We start from the raw sequence: 22,381 nt of genomic DNA, 5'->3' as shown, positions 1-22,381 counted from the left end.
GTGCAGTCTTATCAAACCCATTGCTAGAGGAATCTTGGTGGATGATCCATGGCCGGATCGCCTTCCGGGTGAAAAAGGGCTGCTGCAACAAGAATGCAAGGCCTTACTGTATACCGTAGTACGTGAGCAGCGGCATCGGCAGGTTGACAACAGATAGGCTAGTAATGCTGGCGATAGATTGGACCTGACGCTGGATCTGAGATCTAAATTTTAGTTCCATCGGATGTTTGACACTAATTAGAATTATATAACATAGACTAATAATAAAACTAATTATATAAATGAGAGCTAATTCGTGAGACAAATTTTTTAAGCCAACTTATGGATTAATTAGACTCAATAGATTCGTCTCATGAATTAGTCTAGAGTTATGAAATGGTTTTTGTCATTAGTCTATGTTTAATACTTCTAATTAGTATCCAAACATTCGATGTGAGAGGTATTAAAATTTAGTCCGAATTCAAACAGGCCTAAGTGTCACTGGATTTGAGATGTACATGTCTGAATCGTTCTTGTAATGGCAAGCTACGTTATAGGGGCTTCTCTACTTTTACTAGATGGTGTCAACAAGTGAAGACGACACTAGGGGCTGGAAGTTGCCGGATCTAGATCGAATGGATCCAGTCAACAACGGGGCAAGGTGACAAAGGAACCGACGGCTACTCCCTCCGTCTAAAAAAAATTAATCTAAGAGAGGATGTGACCCTCTCCTAGTACAATAAATCTGGACAGAGAGCTATCCAAATTTATTGTTAGGAGGGGGTCACATTTTATCCTATATTAGTTTTTTTTAGAATATTAGTTTTTTTTAGAACCGAGGAAGTAGTTGTGAATAGAACAGAATGGGGGATACACGAGTTCATATTGCATATCATGATGGCCTTAGTGCGTTTTGTATAGCATGACTCGTTAGGAAACAGATGGTCAAAACAGTCTCCTATGTTTTTTTTCTGTTTCTTTTTTGTTTTGTTATTTCTCAACTATGAGACTTGTAGATTAAGTCTCTATATACTAAAAAATAGATATGCACAACGAAAGGATGATAGATTCTGGGTTCAAAATCACACCGAAACTGTAACATTTCATTGTATCTATTTTTAAGGATAGGGGCTAGATTTCCATTCATTATCATTAAAAAGGAAGGACATATTACGGGGAATTATGTCTAAGTTTTTGTTTCCATGAATTAGCGTATCGTCCACTTCATCTAGATGCTCTTGGCAGGAGAACGAAAATGTTGAGCTTGTTTGGTTTGCTACTATGCCAAATCATAGGTAAATTTTGGTAGTGCCAAATATTTTGACAACTTATATGTATTATTGGTACATTTTGGTAGTAAACCAAACACTAGCTAAACTACTATTCAAAATGCCATCAATTTGATATGGCACATTTTAGCATCAAACTAAAATAGCCTGTTAATACTGGTAAGGCGTACCATCTGGACTGGGACCATGCAAGCATGCATACATGCAGATGCATGCAGAAACCGTCAAGCAACAGAACAAAGAGAGAGGGTCCCGCTAGCCAGAGCAGACTAGCCTTCTTTTCTTCCTCGCCGGCCATCGCAAAGCTTCACGGGAGCAAAACATCTCCTTCTGCAAATGCAAAAAAAGAAAAAAACAAAACCAGATGGGCCCTTAATTCAGCTTCTCAGACTTCACTGTGACTGTACTTGCCCTTTGTGCCAGGGCAAAGCTTGGGATCATCTGCATGCTTGCCACATATTCACTCACTGTTTCAGTCAGTCAGTATTTGTTTCTGAATTTCTCCTCTCGCACAAACTCGATGTCTTGTTTGCGTCTCAGCCTGTGGCCTCCGTGCTAACTGCTCGTAGTCGTCAATTCAACTTATTTTTTGGCCCATTAATCGAATGGACCGAGGAGACGTTAACTTGGACGCAAATGTTGACTGCTTTTTGTCAGCATCAGATCAAAAGTAGCAGCAGCAGCAGCAGCACAATGCACATCCGGCATGAACCACCAGTTGCAGTCTAATAGACGACCGGCCACAAGCCTGAAAGTTTGGAGGTAGACGTCCACTTTGTCTGATGTCTAATACTCCCTCTTCTCTAATCTTTGACGCTGTTGTTTTTTTAAACAAGTTTGACTGTTCATCTTATTCAAAATTTTTTGTAAAATATGTAAAACTATATGTATGCATAAAAGTATATTTGATAATAAATCAAATGATAGTAAAAGAATTAATAATACTTAATTTTTTAATAAGACGGATGGTCAAATATTTTTAAAAAAGTCAACGCCGCAAAATATTTTAAGATGGAGGGAGTATATATACACAGTGGAGTAAGTGGAGTACTTTTTTTCAAGAATGAACATATATACTGACTACTCTATGCGTGCCACATAACGACCGTCGACTCTACGTTCAGCAAGCATTCAAAAGCTTAATAAAGGGGTTAGTGAAGGCTAGCTGCACCCGCTCTTGCAAATTTTAACACAAGTCCGTATTGTATTCTGAATACGTTGACTGGTCTAAGTTTTTTTTAATTTGGTAGGTGAGGCTTATAAAATTGAGAATTGGCAATGGTAAACTAGAAAAGCTAAAATCTTTATCTTTTGAAAATTTTGAATAACATTCACACAGAGCTCACCACCAGCATGATTTGAAATGAAGAGTCTATGTATAAGAAATACATTTTATTTACAAAATAATTAAATCCTAAATATTCATCATATACAATACTTATATTTGTAGTTGGGATGTCAAGTACATCTAATAATAAATAAATCTAATTTAGTGGAAGGATGGTAACGAAACCGCATCTATTATATTATTAAGATAGCTCGAAAAGAAGCAACCACGTTCGCTGTGGAAGCTAGAAATTCCCACATTAATCGAAGAAAAAGAAAAGAAGAGTCCAAGTAGAGATACAAACTAAAAAATAACTGAAATTCGGAATTAAAAATAAGCAATACTGAAATAGGAGTCCATATAAGAACCCAATACGAGATTAATTAAAACCTTTGGCAATTCTAGATTTTAACTGTTTATAGTAGAAAAGATAAGTCTATAGATCTGTACTGTGTACGTTACATACTAGGAGTCTTTGTCCTTTTCTATTTCTTTGGCGGTGTACACAGTACACGTATAATCTAATTCAATTACAAACCTATACGGAGAAGAGTCGTGCTGCCAAATAAACAAAGCTTGCACTGTTGCACCTATATATTATGTAGATTTCAAGCAGCAACGATTAGGCTGGAGCGGCAGAACCCAATGATAGCGGGAGCCGACCATAGTAAAAAGACATGATATTTACATAGACATTACAACAAACAGATCAATACTTGCAGCCGGCAATGCATCAAACACCAAAAGTTTCTTTGATGTTTATGAAAATACAAATGATATCGACATATTGTAATTAGTGTATATTTTTCACAGGAGATGAGTTAGTGCAAGCCGCTATAAACTGACAGTTAGATTAAACGTTTAGAATATAGTGGATTCACAATTTAACGGTTGAGATATAACACCTATATATAAATATATATAAATATAGGAATTAGAGTTGTAGTGCTAATACAGGAGTACAAAGCGCCCTGCTCGATGGAATAATCGAGATCCAATTCCAAAACTGTCATCTAAACCTATTTGATTCCAGTGGGAAAAAAAAAAAGCAAAACAGGAACTACGTAGGCAGAAAGCCGTGTATATACGTGTGTACATGTAAGTATTATTTTTTCAGTCTAATCACTTCAAAACTATTTAGAACATACTTTGATATATTTGTTGCCAGTAAAAATGAAGCGACTGTCTCTTTATCTATTCGATCATTTTTAATCACCAAATATACAACCAGCAATTCAGATGATTTATAAGTAACTAAATTTGAAATAATAATAATAATAATAATAATAATAATAATAATAATAATAATAATAATAATAATAATAATAAAGACTATGAAAAGAAAAAACCATCTACAACACAACATGTGATTAATTAAAATTTTAAAAATAAATTATGAAATTAGAAAAATAAAAACAAAAGTTTAAGAAAGAATACGATTTATGAATAACAAAAGTTCAAAATAAAAAAAAATATTAAAAGAACAACCCGTAACACAACAATGGTAAATAACAATAAAGAGGGAGGGATAATGGGTGAGCCGTAAATAAATAAATAGGGTGTAGCGGTTGATGGGACATTTTAAAACAATAAAAATATAAATGATGATTAGATTCAATTTTAAAAATCTCAATGACGATTAAGAGAAACAGCAGCGGGCAAGTCGTCAAAGAGCGCAGTCGTGACGTTTGACTGGACTTCTAAGAAGAAAAAAAAACAACGATAATCATAATATCATATTGAAAGACCAAGAACGGCTATAGAGGGGGGGTGAATATAGCAAATCAAAATTCGCCCTTGAAAATACTCATCAAACCGGTCTTCTCAAAATTCTTACTAGAATCGCGGCTATTGAAAAGCCGGACCTAGAAAAGAAGAGAGAAGAGATTCCCAAAGCTAGAAGAGAGGTGAGGAGGAGATAGAAAAACTCGTCATCGCAAAATTCAAATCACAAGCAGAATTTAAATTGCGGAAATTAAATGAACAAGGCAAAAACAAAATCCTTCAAATCATTTCATTTATAGGTGATGCAAAATAACCGCTCAACTAGGAGCAAACATACACCTTCAGAGGAACATTAACACAAACTTAAAAAACCTCTCGGACAAACACACTCCAAACTAATCCTAATACAAAAGCCTCTCGGACAAACACACTCCAAACTCACACCGAGACTATCTCACCGAGCATCTCAAAAAGGATTACAAAAGGAGCAACCTCCACCCTTGCATCCATCTCTCTATTTATAGCCTAAGACCCCTAAGACATTGTCTCAAATATCCCTAGGGTGAAACCCTAGCCTTGATGTAATCCTGGCTGTCCATTGTTCCTTAGATCCGAAGGAAGCCTCTTGGATAGTCGCAACGTTGTTGATCCGAGCTCTCCATGTTGCGCGCCCTCGTGCGATCCGCGTGATTCCACTCCAAGCCAATCAGCGTGCACCGATCCGCGTCGTGCTCCTCCAAGCCAACGCATCCGCGCCACGCGTCCCAGAGAGCGTGTGCCCGCTCCTCTCGCACCTGCGCGCCACCAGTCCGAAGCCGCCACGTCGCCGTTCCTCCCACCGAGCCGCTTCTGCGCGCGCTCGCGAAAACCATGTTCCCGCGCGCGCCATGCGAGAAACCGCGTGGGACCCGGTCGCTTCCTTGACGAACAGAAGGCCGCCACGCCTCCAAGTGCCGTACGATCTCCCGCTTCCGCGCGCGCATGCACACACCTGTGCATTTGCCGAGCCGAGCTGGGCCGTCGTCATGTCTAGGGCTTGCTCGGCCTGGCCTTCACCATCTTGAGTCAGCAACGTGCTTGGGCCGGGTTGGTTCGGCCTTCCTGCCAACCGAACTACCAGCCCACAAGCCTAGTGGCCAGCTCCTGTTGGTCTCCTTGCCATTCAATCATGGCAGCACACGTGCACATGATACATGCTAGCTACAGTAAGCCGAATTACTGTAGCAGCAATGCACTCGGTCTTCATGTCCTTGCACAGTCCTCTTCTACTTCCAATTTTCTTCGCGAATCCGATGCTTGCACACTTGACCTTGTGAAGCCCGTTGCAAAGACCTCCTCACACGGTGTCCGCCCACCGTGTGCAACCTTGTGTCCAATCTTGTAACCCAACATCCTTGATTGTTCTGGACCTCAACTCCTCCCTGAGTCTAGTCCCGATCCGCCGTTGACTAAGATTGACTCCGATCACCTGCACACACATGAGCCAAACAACCGTTGTCTTGGCACAGATGTCGCAATCTGACCAATGTTAGTCCACGCACATATTTCTTGCACTTCCGGTACTTGTGAATTTCCCATCACAAAGAACTAAAACCACCCATGGTTTCACAATCTCCCCCTTGATGGGAACATTGACAATTTCAAGCAAAATTTTGAAAATTTGATTTTTGATTCACAAAGCAAACCATTTTGCAAAAGTCAAACTTTGGTCATTTCGAAATCACGAAAAATCAAGACCAAGTGACAAGAAGAAAAGAGATGCAAGTGCAAATGCAAGAATGCTCCCCCTATGTGCCAAACTCCCCCTTTCACCAAGATCTAAAGCAAGTTTTAATTTTCAATAAGTGCAAATTTCTCTCCCCCTTTGTCAATGATGCCATCAAGACCAAAAAGAGACAAAAATGCAAAATGAAAATGAGTGAAACTTGCAAATTTTAGAGTTCTGAGAGCTTTGAGAGTTATCTAAAGGCATCAAAAAGTAGACATGGATCACACAGATACAAGCAAGTGCTCAAGCCTAGCTAAGCATGTACAAAAGAAGTATGAAACATGTCATGAATATCAAGCTAGTATCGCCAGCAAGCAAAGGACCTAAGATATAAGTGGGGGAGCCCCTCACCTCAATGGCTAGCTTTTGGGGTGGGAAAGGCCCTTTACAATCCTACAATTGGTATCAGAGCCAGGCTAGGTTAACATCTCTAGCCCGATGGACACGTGTGAAGGCCTGATGGACCGTGGGTACCTGCGGGGCCCGTATACCTGATGGACCGTGGGCCGGTGGGGGCCCGGATACGGTGAAGGGGCGGTGAAGGGCCGAGGGACACCAATGTGTGAAGGGGGCGATTGTTGAATAGTCCCACATTGGTTGTGGAAGGGCAAAGGATCTAAGATATAAGTGGGGGAGCCCCTCACCTAAATGGCTAGCTTTTGGGGTGGGAAAGGCCCTTTATGATCCTATACATATTTGACTTTTTAAATTCCAATGACAACTAAGAGGAGATATCGGGTGGATTGTAGAACAGTACAATGACGACATTTGATGTAACTTCTAAAAATATAAATATGTCAATCGACAAGACAATGAACTAAAAAACTATAAGATCTAAATATGAAAGTTTCAAAGAGGATGAATAAAAGTTGTGGCAGGTCGGGCAATCAAATAAATGAGTGGTAAAAAAGTAAGGGTGATGACTTATTGACTTTTAAAAACTAACCCGATGATAATAAGATTCAATCTTTTAAGATCGGCTAGATGGCTATTTAACAAATTTAAATAAAACCATGCTTAAAAATATATAATTCTGGATGGGTGCTAGCCGCACAACAAATAAAGGGGTGACAAAGGAGTAAGGGTAGCAACAGGTGTGACTTTTAAAAATTATAAAATTATAAACCCGGGAATGATAATGTTCGATCTTTGAAAGTCCTAAAACAACGAGATAGATATTTAATAAAATTTTAATTAGAATCATGTGAAAAATTAGATAATTTTGTGGGTGCTAGCCGCGCAATTACGCAGGCCACTCAACTAGTTCTCATGATAATGATAATGGAGTTGGTTCATATAATTTGACTAACTAGCTTAATTGGAGAACTTTGAATGGTTTGAACTTTTTACGGTATGGTTTTCCTCCAGCATCTCAAAAAGCACTCCTAGAATAACAACAAACGTTGTTGAACACATTTTGAGGTGACTGTGAACTATGTAGTGTAAGAATCAAGCTTACCTATATATATCTACTCCCTCCGTATTTTAATATATGACGCCGTTCACTTTTTAAAAAACGTTTGACCTTTCATCTTATTAAAAAAATTTATGTAATTATCATTTATTTTATTGTGACTTGATTTATCATCAAATATTCTTTAATCATGACATAAGTATTTTTGTATTTGCATAAAAAAATTTGAATAAGACGAATGGTCAAACGTTGGTTAAAAAATCAACAGCGTCATATATTAAAATACGGAGGGAGTATATTATAACCCTCTAGTTAGCCTTTGACTGATCCCTTTACGGGAAGTGGATACCTCAACCAAATCCGTGATGAAAACCACATGAATGAAAGGAAGACAGGCTATTGACTTGGGCTGGGCCGTCTAGTCGATACTTGGAGGAATTACATTGCTTGATTTGGTTGGATCAGGGATGGATGTGATGTTGTGGGCTGGGATGGGCTGGCTGGGTCGCCAGTTTTTCATATAACGTGGGCTCGCCATTTAAGAGGCATGTCGATGTGTGTGTTGGGCTCCAAGAATTCGGCCCATATATCTGATCGATCCGAATTGAAGCAGGCCGGGCAAAAGCAAATAAAGCTAGTGATGATTGGATTGGCATGTGGGGCGTGCAACAAGCTGGCACCGACGAGACGACGGACATGTGGAGCACGCACTCTCACTCGTGCGTTGCGTACATTATATTCGCCGACACGCGAATACTTCCAACCTAGCTAGTACTAGTACTATGTGATAATATGTCCATGCATGCATGTATGTTGGATTGGGCCGGCCGGCTAGGATATTTGGACGGTGTATACCATGCACGCATATGATCCACGAGCTCCTATCGATCCAAGCATATGTGCATGCATCATATCTTGGAGGAAATCCTATGGAACTTGCTAGCTATACGACTTTCGACAAAAATCTCTCAAAATACTTTTAAATGTGGCAATAATATAATTGCATTAATTGTAATACCATGTAACTTCTATATTACTTGGGTGGAATTAAAAAAACAACATGGCTGATGCGCGCAAAATATTTTCTCTCCACCAATAGCACGGACCATAAAAGTTTTACACCCCTTTTCTTCAATAGAATTTTAGTGATTCTGAAATCTTATAATGAACCAGTTTTTAATTCGAGATAATTATATACACAAAAATTAATATAATCGATAAATAGATACTTACCAATATATAGGATGTAATACCTATTCAAGCATACTACAAATATGCAGTGGCGGAGGCAGCGTGGAGTTAAAATAGACTTTGTCTGAGATTGCTAGAAGGCCCAAAAAACTAAGGAGCTCTCACTATAATTTTATCCTAGCTCCGCCACTGCAAATATGCCCCCTTTTTTCCAGTGAAAGAAACAAAAAGTTGCTGTGCATGCAAGAGGCCGACAAGCATTTCGTATGGTGGAGCTAAAGGCACATTTTATTGTGTCGGGGCATCGAATTATTGGATGAAACAATTTCTTCATATATTGTCATCATCTACGACGATATGATGATGATATACTCCACACTAGCGCATATATTGTAGCATGTGTACATGGTGCTGAAAATGGATGTGTTGTCGCGTTGATTGGATTGGATCGAACAAGCAGCCCCACAGACCGCAGACGCGCATGCATCCATGATAATCTTGACAATACCTCTTCCGTTTTGGAATGTAAGTTACGTTGATTTTATTTTAAGTTTAATAACTAAATTTATTAAAAAACCTATAATATCAAATCAATTTTATTTAATCCATTATTAAATTTAATTTTATAATATACTTTTTAGTGTTAAAAATGTTGTTACGTTTTCATATAAACCTGTCAAACTTATTAAAGTTCATCTTGCACAAAACCATATCACCTTAATTACATTCAAAGGAGGAGGAAGTACCACGTAGCTTTTCTTTTGGAAAAAAATGTTGCCTAGTAGCCAGTACGTAGCAAGTAGCAAGCAAGGGGTCGTTGATGCAGACACTCCACCGAACCCGGCCTGGCCGTTAACGTTAGATGAAATATCATTTCATAGAGATAGGCTAGCAGGGGTCGTCCTCGATCGATTGGTCAGTTTTTCAATTCGCTCGATATTTGTATGAATTTTCCTTTTATATTTTCTTGGAGAGGCGGATTATGTTTACACACGCTAAAGAAAAGTCAAAGTGTCAGACGCAGCCGGCCGGCTCAGCAAGTCAGCATTATATATATTTCCTTATATATATTCTTCTTCTTTTGCGATCACATGCATATGGGCCCGTACGTCCAGTTCATTATCTAGCCATCGAGAAAAAATGATATATATGCATCCATATATGCATTTCCCTTACTTTCTGATCATAATTAAATATATCATTCTCCTGCACGTGTATATTATTATGTGTATATGTGACGTACGTGCAGCCAACTTGTTTCAAGATCACCAAGTGTTTCTTAAGTGCTTTTAATTAGCAACGTAACTGGAGGAGCTATCGATCAGCAGGTACAGTTACGTTTTAACAATAAGAATTGAATTTGACTTGATCCAAACACAGTAGACAGTACTCCAAAAAAAAAAAAAACATATGTACGCTAGCTAGCTATATGCATGTAGGTATGTAGAGTTGAAAAGTTAGTTCCAGTTTGCTACACCCTCCATCCTAAAATAAGTGTAGTTTTGCACTATTCATCTCCAATGTTTGACTGTTCGTTTTATTTGAAAATTTTTTATGATTACTATTTTTATTGCTATTAAATGATAGAACATGAATAGTACTTTATGTGTGACTAATTTTTTTAAAAAATTTTATAAAGTTTTCAAATAAAACGGACGGTCAAACGTTGGACACGAATTTCCACGATTACACTTATTTTGGGACGGAGGTAGTAGCTGCTTGCATATGCGCCTATAAGTACGCGTGGCAGCCTCGATCTCTTGGCACCATTTCCCACAAATTAATTTGGTAGGCTAGCTAGCTTGGATATATAGAATGATGAAGAACATGATGAGCAGCGCTACTGTTCGTCCGTGGCTGATGATGATGATGATATCCATAGTAACATTATTATTCCAAGTGCAGCAGCTGGCCGGCGCTCAGCTGCAGCGGCAGGTGGCGGCGGTGTTCGTGCTGGGTGACTCGACGCTGGACGTCGGCAACAACAACTACCTCCCCGGCAAGGATGTGTTCAGGGCCAACAAGCCGTACAACGGCATCGACTACCCTGCCTCCAAGCCTACCGGTCGCTTCAGCAATGGCTACAACGTCGCCGACTTCATAGGTACTTCCCATACTTAATTACTAGTATAATCTGTCGTCTATATATATCTCCATAATTGATTAGTATCTATATTAGCTAGTGCCTAATTAATTAATGGTTCCATGCACTAATTCCATATGTGATCGATGTGTGTGTTGGATATATGCAGCAATGAAGCTGGGGTTCAAGAAGAGCCCTCCGGCTTACCTGTCGCTGCTGCAGGGGCCTGCAGCTGCAGCCAATCTCACTCTCGCCATCAAAGCTCTCACCGGAGGCGTCAGCTTTGCTTCCGGAGGAGCCGGCGTTCTCGACTCCACTGTAATATATATACTCCTCTCTCTACGTACATATATCCATCTCGAGAGAGAGAAATCAGAATACATATATACTCCTGTAGCACATTAATTGTGAGCTGGGATCGAGTTGCTGAATATATATACTTTGAATGCATATGCATATATGATATGCAGTACGCAGGGAAATGCATCCCGCTGTCGACGCAGCTGCGGAGCATGGAGGCGACGAGGGCGGCCATGGTGTCCAAGGTCGGCACCCGCGCCGTCGCCGCCCACCTCGCCCGCTCCTTCTTCCTCCTCGGCGTCGTCAACAACGACATGTTCGTCTTCGCCACCGCCCAGCAGCAGCAGAACCGCTCCGCCACGCCGGCCGAAGTCGCCGCCTTCTACACCACCCTCATCACCAAATTCTCCGCCGCCCTCACGGTACGTATACACTGACACTGACAGTGTACTGTACGCCGCCGCCATGGTCGTCGTTGTACGTTGACGTTAATCAGATCGATCAATCTATGGATGGATGCAGGAGCTGTACGAGATGGGGGCGAGGAAGTTTGGCATCATCAACGTGGGGCTGGTCGGTTGCGTGCCGCTGGTGCGAGCGCAGAGCCCCACCGGCGCCTGCAGCGACGACCTCAACGGCCTCGCCGCCGGCTTCAACGACGCCCTCGCCTCCCTCCTCTCCGACCTCGCCGCGCGCCTTCCCGGCTTCGCCTACTCCATCGCCGACGCCCACGCCGCCGGCCAGCTCGCGTTCGCCGACCCCGCGGCGTCCGGGTACACCAGCGTTGACGCCGCGTGCTGCGGGAGCGGGAGGCTGGGCGCGGAGGAGGACTGCCAGGTGGGCTCCACGCTCTGCGCCGACCGCGACAAGTGGGCCTTCTGGGACCGCGTCCACCCCTCGCAGAGGGCCACCATGCTCAGCGCCGCGGCCTACTACGACGGCCCGGCCCAATTAACCAAGCCCATCAACTTCAAACAGCTCGCCCGCACCACTGCTTAATTACGGACTACTACGTACTCTTATTTTATTTGTTAGTGTATATTGAGCTAGCAAATTCAATTCACTCAATATGAGAGTATCGTAATGTAATATATATTTGTTCATGTATGCATATGCGTTGATTTTTCTTTTGGGGCGAAGCAGTGTGTACCAGGAATGAACGTACACACAAATTTTGATTTTTTTTTCTAAAGAAATTGTGATGTAATTTTTTTTAGAATTTGTGATGTATTTGGAGATGATCGATTTGAGGATTTGGAGATATCCTATTATGTGATCTGTGATAATTTGAGGATTTCACGATTTGGGAATGGAGTGAAATCAATATTCAATCTTAAAAACAATGAAAAAAAAAGAAGGAAAAAAAATAGCAACCCGACCTGGCTTGGCTCCAACCAGGAGTAAAAATGGATTTTTAATCCCGGTTATTTCACCCGGGACTGAAGATGAACTGCTGGGGGTTACTAACTAGGACTGATGCCCCTTTCTCCAGCTGTGCTTTATAGAAAGAAGAGATTAAGTATTAGCTATCACAAACTTAAAAAATAAATTTATTTCATTTTAAAATAAATGCGTATATATATTATTTTTTTTACATTTTAGAGAACATGCGTATGAAAAATGCAAACCGAGAAGCTGATCATTCAAATTCAGCCTAAGCTAGCTACTCGTAGATAGCTTGATCATTCCCGTATAATACTCCTTCCGTCCCAGAATATAAGAAGTTTTAAGGTTGGACATAGTTATTAAGAAAGTAGATATAAATGAGTAGCGGAGGGTTGTGATTGGATGAGTAGTGAAGGTAGGTGAAAAAAGTAAATGGTGGAGGGTTGTGATTAGTTGGAAAAAGAATATTGGTGAAGAAGTTGCTTATTATATTTTAAAACGGAGGGAGTATATCAGTCGCATCGCATGTGCTGATATGCTGTAATTACAGTGCGGGAGTAGGTAGGTACGAGTGCAACACGCAATGCGCACGTTAGCATATACAGTGTACATATATATGTACAGTGTAAGTACAGCCAAAATGATGATAGTAATTAATCTATCAAGTTGGTACATATGCCGCGTGGTTAGTTATTAATTAATTGGTGGATTAAGCTAGCTTGATCGATCATTCCTAGCTATTTGGTGGCTGTGGAGATTATAGTTACCCCATACCCACACGGTATGGTTATCCGACTAGTTATAGGGGATAGCTTATATCTATGGAATATGTAACCGATCATGACTTGGGTATTATGTTTTCTTTTATATTATGGAGCGGCCTAAAGTCCTGATTTGATAATATCGTAAAATAGATTTAGGAAACCGATACTGTATTGGTTAAAGTTTCTATCTTGTAATCCTGCCCCCATCCTATATAAGGTGGGCAGGAGGCCCTCTAGGGGCATGACACAAACTGATCGTCAGATCAATATACACCCGGCGGATTCAAATCCCCAAACAGGAGTAGGGTATTACCTCTCATCGAGAGGGCCTGAACCTGTCTAAATCCTTTGTCTCCGTATCCATCCACTTTTAGGTCTCGTGCGCTACCCCCTTTTTATATTGCCGAAAATTTGTTTCGATAGTTGGCGCGCCAGGTAGGGGTTCGCCGAGTTTCCTGTCAACGAGTGTGATGGAATCAATTTCATGATTTGTCGGCTTCGTCTTCGATTCGTGAGTTTTCACTTCCTTGCTGCCGACGACTTCAACAATCTCTCCTTCTCCGACTTGGGTTTTAACCAGTCGAGAGAACGGCGATCAAAGATCTATGTCATCAAGTTGGAAGCTTCAACCGTCATCGCCACCGATATCTCCTGTATCTCCGCAAAAATCTCTGCTTCGGGAGCTACACTTTGTGGTTACAACAATGACCAGGTTCACCGTTCCAATCTACCAATTATTAGATTGGCCTCAGATTTAACTACTAATTAAATCAATCTATGTCTTGCATGCACTGATTGTTGGCTGTGCCCTCCGAGTCCCCTGATCGTCACGAGAGACAACCACGGCTGGCTAGTTGCATAAGACAGCTGATTGGATCAATCTCGGACTCGGCTGACTCAACATGCAAAATCAAAAACACGGAGCAGTACATACAAGCAGCAATTTTCACTTGGTCAACTCGAGTATTTTTTAATGAAGACATATGGCTACGGGTACACGTGAGCTATATCAATGCTCAAACTTATCCAGCAATTACTGGTCATCGCATGCGTTTGTACGTGCATGGAACAACTATAAACACATACCAACAGAAGATCTGCACATGCATATGATTTTTGCTACGGGAGTCTGGACCATATATGTCGCCAACGACTTTGTCAAGTTTCTCTTCAACTCGGACTGGAACACGACAGACAACCTTCAATCTAGGATACAAAACGGGCTGGTCTACTATGTCAATATTGGTGGGCATCATCATCACCGGCTTACCTTCGCCGCCGCCGACTGATGTCTCCGCCTACACAGTTGGCCAATTATGCCGCCGTTGCAGGGCGTCTACGACTTCACCGTTGTCCCGCTTTCACCGCCGTCGACTGGTGTCTCCGCCTACACTGCTGGCCTATTATACCACCGTTGTTGGGCGTCTACGACTTCACCGCCGGCCTGCCTCCGTCGCCGCCGACTGGTGTCCTCGCCTATACGGTTGGTCGGTCACATCACCGCTCATGGGCGTTCATGTCTTCACCGACCGGCTTGCCTTTGCAGCCGACTGGTGTCTCCGCCTACACGGCTGGCCTATTATGCCGCCGTTGTTGGGCGTCTACGACTTCACCTTCGGCCTGCCTCCGTCGCCGCCGACTGGTGTCCTCGCCTATACGGTTGGTCGGTCACACCATCGTTCATGGGCATCCACGTCTTCACCGACCGGTTGGACTTTGCCGCCGCCGACTGGTGTTTTCGCCTGCACGGCCGGCCAATTATGACGCCGTTGTCGGGTGTCTACACCTTCACCGCCGGCCGCCGTCATCACCGTCGATTGGTTTCTTCGTCTTCACGGCTGGTGTACTCCGCCGTCGTTGCTGATGGCAACCATGTTTTCACTACTGGCTGCAGTCATCGCCGCCGACCGGTATTTTCATTGCCATTGATGGACGACTTTGTTCCCACATCAGCCACCTCTGCCATCACCAAGGGGAAGATTACAAAGCTAAGTCATCATTAAATTTCTTTATATGATATTTTCCTTTTCCTCTGCCTCACTACATCAACTGGTTCGCCGTTGACTAGTGAGTCGGGGGCTACAGATGTTATATCATATTTTTTTTAATAATTTTCATAATATTCATCTTGATTGCTTGCGACATAATCTGAGTACAAAAGTGCCTATCGAGTTATGGAGTTCCATCTTCCTATGCTTTCCGTTTGGTTTGCCAATGGATAGTTGCCTTTGGGCCGATTCCTAGCACCCGGGGGCTCGTTGGATGGACCGAATAACGCAAGGTGCTAAGTATTAATCGGAAGAAATCAAAAGCATAGAGATAATATAATTTATTTTCTGCTCTTAACAATTGCGAAAGTACCCGAGTAGTAAATTCTGATTCGTGAAACTTTGTTCCATTAATGATGAACTCATGTCACTCATATGCATGTTTGGGAAGTGCCTAGGCCGATCCGAGAAGAACGATTAGGGTCATATTCGATCCTTTCCACAATGCCGACTCCCGGTGCTTGGTGGCTATGACTAGTCAGGCAGAGTGTTTAAACGTAATGAGTCATCTGCTCGAGGAAATCAAAATTGACGAGAGGAGAAATACATATTTATAAATATTTCAAAATGCTTGAATTTTTCTCAAGTATTATATTTACATCAGATACTACTCATCCTATCTGTTTGTTCTGTAGGATCCAGATCCAGATATGCATAAAAGGGATTCATGGCTTTAAGCTTATCTCCTACGCTTCAGGAATGGATCAGTCAGAACATCACCATCGGCTTGCCTTCGCCGCCGCCGACTGGTGTCTCTACCTGCACGGCTGGCCTATTATGCCGCCGTCTGTTGGGTGTCTACGTCTTCACCGACCGGCTTGCCTTCACCGCCGCCGACTGGTGTCTTCGCCTACACGGCTGGCCTATTATGCCGCCGCGATTGGGCGTCTACGTCTTCACCGACCGGCCGCCTCGTCTGCCGCCGACTGGTGTCTCCGCCTGCACGGCTGGTCTATTATGCCGCCATTGTTGGGCGTCTACGTCTTCACCGACCGGCTTGCCTTCGCCGCCGCCGACTGGTGTCTCCGCCTACACGACTGGCCTATTATGCCGCCGTCTGTTGGGCGTCTACGTCATCACCGACCGGCCGCCTCGTCTACCGCCGACTGGTGTCTCCGCCTGCACAGCTGGCCTATTATGCCACTGTTGTTGGGCGTCTACGTCTTCACCGACCGGCCGCCTTGTCTGCCGCCGACTGGTGTCTCTGCCTGCACGGCTGGCCTATTATGCCGCCGTCTGTTGGGTGTCTACGTCTTCACCGACCGGCTTGCCTTCGCCGCCACCGACTGGTGTCTTCGCCTACACGGCTGGCCTATTATGCCGCCGCGATTGGGCGTCCACGTCTTCACCGACCGGCCGCCTCGTCTGCCGCCGACTGGTGTCTCCGCCTGCACGGCTGGTCTATTATGCCGCCATTGTTGGGCGTCTACGTCTTCACCGACCGGCTTGCCTTCGCCGCCGCCGACTGGTGTCTCCGCCTACACGACTGGCCTATTATGCCGCCGTCTGTTGGGCGTCTACGTCTTCACCAACCGGCCGCCTCGTCTACCGCCGACTGGTGTCTCCGCCTGCATAGCTGGCCTATTATGCCGCTGTTGTTGGGCGTCTACGTCTTCACCGACCGGCCGCCTTGTCTGCCGTCGACTGGTGTCTCCGCCTGCACGGCTGGCCTATTATGCCGCCGTTGTTGGGCGTCTACGTCTTCACCGACCGACTTGCCTTCGCCGCCGCCGACTGGTGTCTCCGCCTACACGGCTGGCCTATTATGCCGCCGTCTGTTGGGCGTCTAAGTCTTCACCGACCGGCCGCCTCGTCTGCCGCCGACTGGTGTCTCCGCCTGCACAGCTGGCCTATTATGCCGCCGTTGTTGGGCGTCTACGTCTTCACCGACCGGCCGCCTTGTCTGCCGTCGATTGGTGTCTCCGCCTGCAAGGCTGGCCTATTATGCCGCCGTTGTTGGGCGTCTACGTCTTCACCGACCGGCCGCCTCGTCTGCCGCCGACTGGTGTCTCCGCCTGCACAGCTGGCCTATTATCCCGCCGTTGTTGGGCGTCTACGTCTTTACCGACCGGCCGCCTTGTCTACCATCGACTGGTGTCTCCGCCTGCACGGCTGGCCTATTATGCCGCCGTCTGTTGGGCGTCTACGTCTTCACCGACCGGCTTGCCTTCGCCGCCGCCGACTGGTGTCTCCGCCTACACGGCTGGCCTATTATGCCGCCGTCTGTTGGGCGTCTAAGTCTTCACCGACCGGCCGCCTCGTCTGCCGCCGACTGGTGTCTCCGCCTGCACAGCTGGCCTATTATGCCGCCGTTGTTGGGCGTCTACGTCTTCACGGACTGGCCGCCTTGTCTGCCGTCGATTGGTGTCTCCGCCTGCAAGGCTGGCCTATTATGCCGCCGTTGTTGGGCGTCTACGTCTTCACTGACCGGCTGCCTCGTCCGCCGTCGACTGGTGTCTCCGCCTACACGGCTGGCTAATTATGCTGCCGTTGTTGGGCGTCTACGTCTTCACCGACCGGCCGCCTCGTCTGCCGTCGACTGGTGTCTCCGCCTGCACGGCTGGCCTATTATGCCGCCGTCTGTTGGGCGTCTACGTCTTCACCGACCGGCTTTCCTTCGCCGCCGCCGACTGGTGTCTCCGCCTACACGGCTGGCCTATTATGCCGCCGTCTGTTGCGCGTCTACATCTTCAACGACCGGCCGCCTCGTCTGCCGCCGACTGGTGTCTCCACCTGCACAGCTGGCCTATTATGCCGCCGTTGTTGGGCGTCTACGTCTTCACCGACCGGCCGCCTCGTATGACGCCAACTGGTGTTATCATCTTCACGGCTGGCCTCGTCGCCGTCACCGCTAATCGGCGTCATCATCTTCAATGCAACCTGTCTACGTCTGCTGCCGACTGGTTTCTTCACTTCCATGGTTGCATGATTCTGCCAGTGTTGATTGGCCTTATCGTCTTCACCATCGGTCGTCTCTTCTGCTGTTGACTAGTGCCGTCGCCTCTACTGCTGGTTTATATTGCTACCACTACTGATGGACATTGCTGGCCGCCTTGTCTGACGCCGACTGGCTTGTTCACCACCACGACTGCACATCTTCGCCACCGGTTTGCTTCTGTTGCCGCCAACTCCTGTTCACGTCATCACGGCTATGCAACTTTGTCGCCATGGTGGAGCGACTTCATATTTATTATCTTTGGCACTGGCAAACACTATTGCCTCTACTTCGCAAGTTTTGCTACTTCACCAGCCACGACGTATACAAGAGCTTCGGCATCTCGGTATGCGTCACCAAATATGATGCCGTGTCATTTTAGTACTACAAGTGGTTCTACAATTTTCAAGATTCCTACTCGGACATCCTCAACACATATCTTCACTCAAGCAATGACTACTCGACGACAAGAAGCTACAGTTCTCGACTCTATGTTCAGTTGCTTTCCAACTAACCAAAGAGTCGGGGGCTACACAAATACAAGACTCTCAAAATTCGACAAGCTGAAGCAATCAATTAATCGGCCAACGAGTCAATTCCAGGAGTCATTATCTTCGTCTTTGCTTTAGAGCAGAGTTATCAACCAATCAGCTCAGTTTCGACGAGTTGGACAACATCATCTACTTTCCTCCAAGTGAAGCATCTGCAACAGCTATAACACCAATTTGATGGATTATTGTCACTGACATCAACACCAGCACCTCTGCTTCATCGGCCCTGACATCAACTCTGTTGCTAATGGATGACTATGTCTTCGCTGACTTATTATTTCACTTTCACGGTTGCTATCGATTGGATCACCGACATCGTTATCTTCATCAACATCCTGACAAGCCTCTTCATCATAGCCCACTCTACTGCTATTGATGGGCAACTTCGTCATTATATTTGATCATCTATGATTGCTGCTTATCATCATTACTGTCGGTTGCGTTTGTCGTCGCCGACTATTTTCTTCATCTTCATGATTGGTGGATTTCGTCATCGCCTTTGATGCGTGTCTACATCTTCACCGTCGGCTTGCTTTCGTCACCACCGACCGGTATCCTCGCCTTCATGGATGGCTTATTATGTCGCCACTAATGGGCATCTTCATCTTCTTCACTAGCTGCATCGTCTGTCACCGACTGATTATTTCGCTGCCATGGCTACACAACTTTATCGCTGGGCGGCTTCATATTCATTACTGGCTGACCTGACTGTTGCCGACTGGTTTCTTCACCTCCACGGCTATGCAACTTCATCACTTTTGATTAATATCACTATCTTTACTACTAACAATATTTTTGCCACCTCTGGTGGGCAATATTATCTCTATATTGGTCGTCTTGTCTCTATGCCAACTGCGTCAGCTACCATCAATGGACAATTGTGACTACGACAGAAGGACAAGCTATATACTCAGGGGCTTACTACCTCAAACACCAGTATCATACCTTCAATTTGGACTTGTTTCGGATACATGCAACATGAATTTGATGATCATGGGTCTATTTTCTATGCTCAAAGATTGGACTATTTATTATTCCCCATAAGGGTTATCAACCGAATACTTGCGCCGGTCGGGATTCAATTATTATATCTATTTTGGAGTATCCCATAAGGGATAATCACTCAGATCAGAAGCTATTGATATGAGCTACACTTGGTCTATATCACCCCGAAGATTTACTACTCGGGAGCATGTTATTTACGTCATCCTTTAAAGGGTGTCGAAGGCATATTTTTTGGCCTAGGCCTAATATGTCTGCAGCCTATATTTTCAGGTGTGGCCTGTCAAGTTCTTTTAGGGACTTAGGCACTTTTTGCTTAGGCCAAAGTGCGCGTGATCAAGTGCCCAATACCTTAAAATCCTTTTATACCACAGTTACTCAACTTTTTAGGAGTTGGTACAATGCATTTTAAAAGGTGCCAAACAGTAATGCTTTATATAGCTGCCCGCTGACTTTTTTATATAAGTCAAGACGCTGTTTGGGTTCATAAAGCAATTGATTAGATACAATATCATTGCCTTTTGCCATGTAAGTGTGCACTTTTATTGACCAATATTATGGCTTAGACTGATTATATATTTTGGTCATTTTCCAGGCGGTTGGTAAATCCTTTATGAGTTTATTTACTTGGATTTTACACTACATATGCCATATATTTCCAGGTGTGGTGAAACCATGTGTCTTTTAGGGACTTAAGCACATCTGTTAAAGCAGTGTGCGCATGGCGTATGCCCAATACTTTGGAAATTTATTTATTCACAACATACAAGCTTCTTTATAGTTGTTTTGCTATGTGTATTCAATGATGTAGTCAGCTTTAGGTTGCACGCATCATATTTTACAAAGCAGTCGGTATATCACTCGGATCATGTTATTCAGGGATTCACACCGCATATGCTATATATTAATATTAAGTCACTTGGTTGACTACAATTATCAAAACCACTCAGTTGGTGCATCTATTAGGTACATCTATTCGATGCACCTGACTTTATTTTTCAGCCCTCCACAGTCTTCATATTTGCTAAAAGTACTCGGGAGATCATGGCGAAGATGATTGAAGCACTCGGCTTTGAAGTAATCTAATTCGAGAGAAGATTATCTTTCCGACTGTGAAGGTCTCAGGGGCTACTATGGAGATTATGGGTACCCCATACCCACACGGCATGGTTATCCGACTAGTCATAGGGGATAGCTTATATCTATGGAATATGTAACCGATCATGACTTGGGTATTACGTTTCCTTTTATATTATGAAGCGGCCTAAAGTACTGATTTGATAATATTGTAAAATAGATTTAGAAAACCGATACCGTATTGGTTAAGGTTTCTATCTTGTAATCCTGCCCCCCATCCTATATAAGGTGGGCAGGAGGCCCTCTAGGGGGCATGACACAAACTGATCGTCAGATCAATATACACCCGGCGGATTCAAATCTTCAAACAGGAATAGGGTATTACCTCTCATCGAGAGGGCCTGAACCTGTCTAAATTCTTTGTCTCCGTATCCATCCACTTTTAGGTCTCGTGCGCTACCCCTTTTCATATTGCCGAAAATTTGTTTCGACAGTGGCCTGGGTGTCGCATGCCTGCATGTGCTGATATAGAATTGCAGTGCGACAGTACCTAGGACTAGGTTGCGTTCAACACGCAATATAATGCGCACGTTTGCATATATACAGTGTACAACCTGGAAGCTGCGTGCACCAGTCAACTAGCTAATTGACCAGTCAAGATAGAGCAGTTGCATTATATTGCTTTCAGTTTGAGTTGGCCATTCGGACGGAGTAGCTAGCTACATTAGCTTGCTTTCTGAAGATTACAGATCGACATGCATGGAGGGATTAATTCAATCGGCTCTATCGATCCTTCGTCTTCATTTGTCTATGCTACCATGTGCGCGCTCTGGGCCTCTAATAACCTAGTATATGGCTATATGATGAAAGTCAAAATTAAGCTATGTTAATTAGTTTTGACGCTATGCATCATGTCATCATATGATTCGATAATGTATCAACTCGCGCGTGATAAACGACGAACCCGGCCTGCGCACATGCGGCTGTGCGCTTCCCATATGCATGTGCTACCTCGATCAATTTTGGATATATAGCTATAGTATCCATGGCCGCTGCTGATGACCAAATTTTAAAATTTTACAATTAATTTGTGACTGCCAACAAATTAAATTAACACACCTATCCCTACACAGGGAATTAGGGAATCGAAAGTACAAGTTTGATCATACAATGAGTGTACGTACGTGTGCTCTCATTTCTGTAACGTATATGCATGCATTTATATATCATGCACTCGAATAGTTATATTAATTAGTGTGAAAAATAATATGGCAACATGGATTACATGGGCATCAAACTGGAACACTACTACGAAAATGGTTTTTATAGGTGAATAAAAATATTTTTTAAGAAAATTGAACATGTTATAGTAAATAATAATTAAAGTTACATGAAAATACTACCATTTTCACAGGTGGTTGGCAGTAAATGCATTTATATAGGTAGCCCGTAACACCCCCATAAAATAATTATCACAATTAGGAGTGGATCCAACGTGGGTGCAGGGGGACTCGAGTCCCCCCTACACCTATAAAACCCATG

At 43.8% G+C, this 22,381-nt stretch overlaps 1 protein-coding gene across 1 annotated transcript; it reads left to right on the top strand.

Annotated features, from left to right (window-relative positions):
* The first annotated feature begins 10,458 nt into the window (after positions 1-10,458).
* On the top strand, positions 10,459-12,380 carry LOC127775613 (GDSL esterase/lipase At5g55050-like). The gene is made up of 4 exons (XM_052301878.1): positions 10,459-10,797; positions 10,946-11,094; positions 11,247-11,498; positions 11,599-12,380. Exons 1-4 carry the CDS (start codon positions 10,509-10,511, stop codon positions 12,073-12,075), a joined length of 1,167 nt encoding a protein of 388 aa, XP_052157838.1. The 5' UTR covers positions 10,459-10,508; the 3' UTR covers positions 12,076-12,380.
* Positions 12,381-22,381: the final 10,001 nt, after the last annotated feature.

This window comes from Oryza glaberrima, chromosome 6, assembly GCF_000147395.1.
Source record: "Oryza glaberrima chromosome 6, OglaRS2, whole genome shotgun sequence".
Lineage (NCBI taxonomy): Eukaryota > Viridiplantae > Streptophyta > Magnoliopsida > Poales > Poaceae > Oryza > Oryza glaberrima.
The sequence above is the reverse complement of the archived record's forward strand: the minus strand, read 5'-3'. Positions and strand labels throughout refer to the sequence as shown.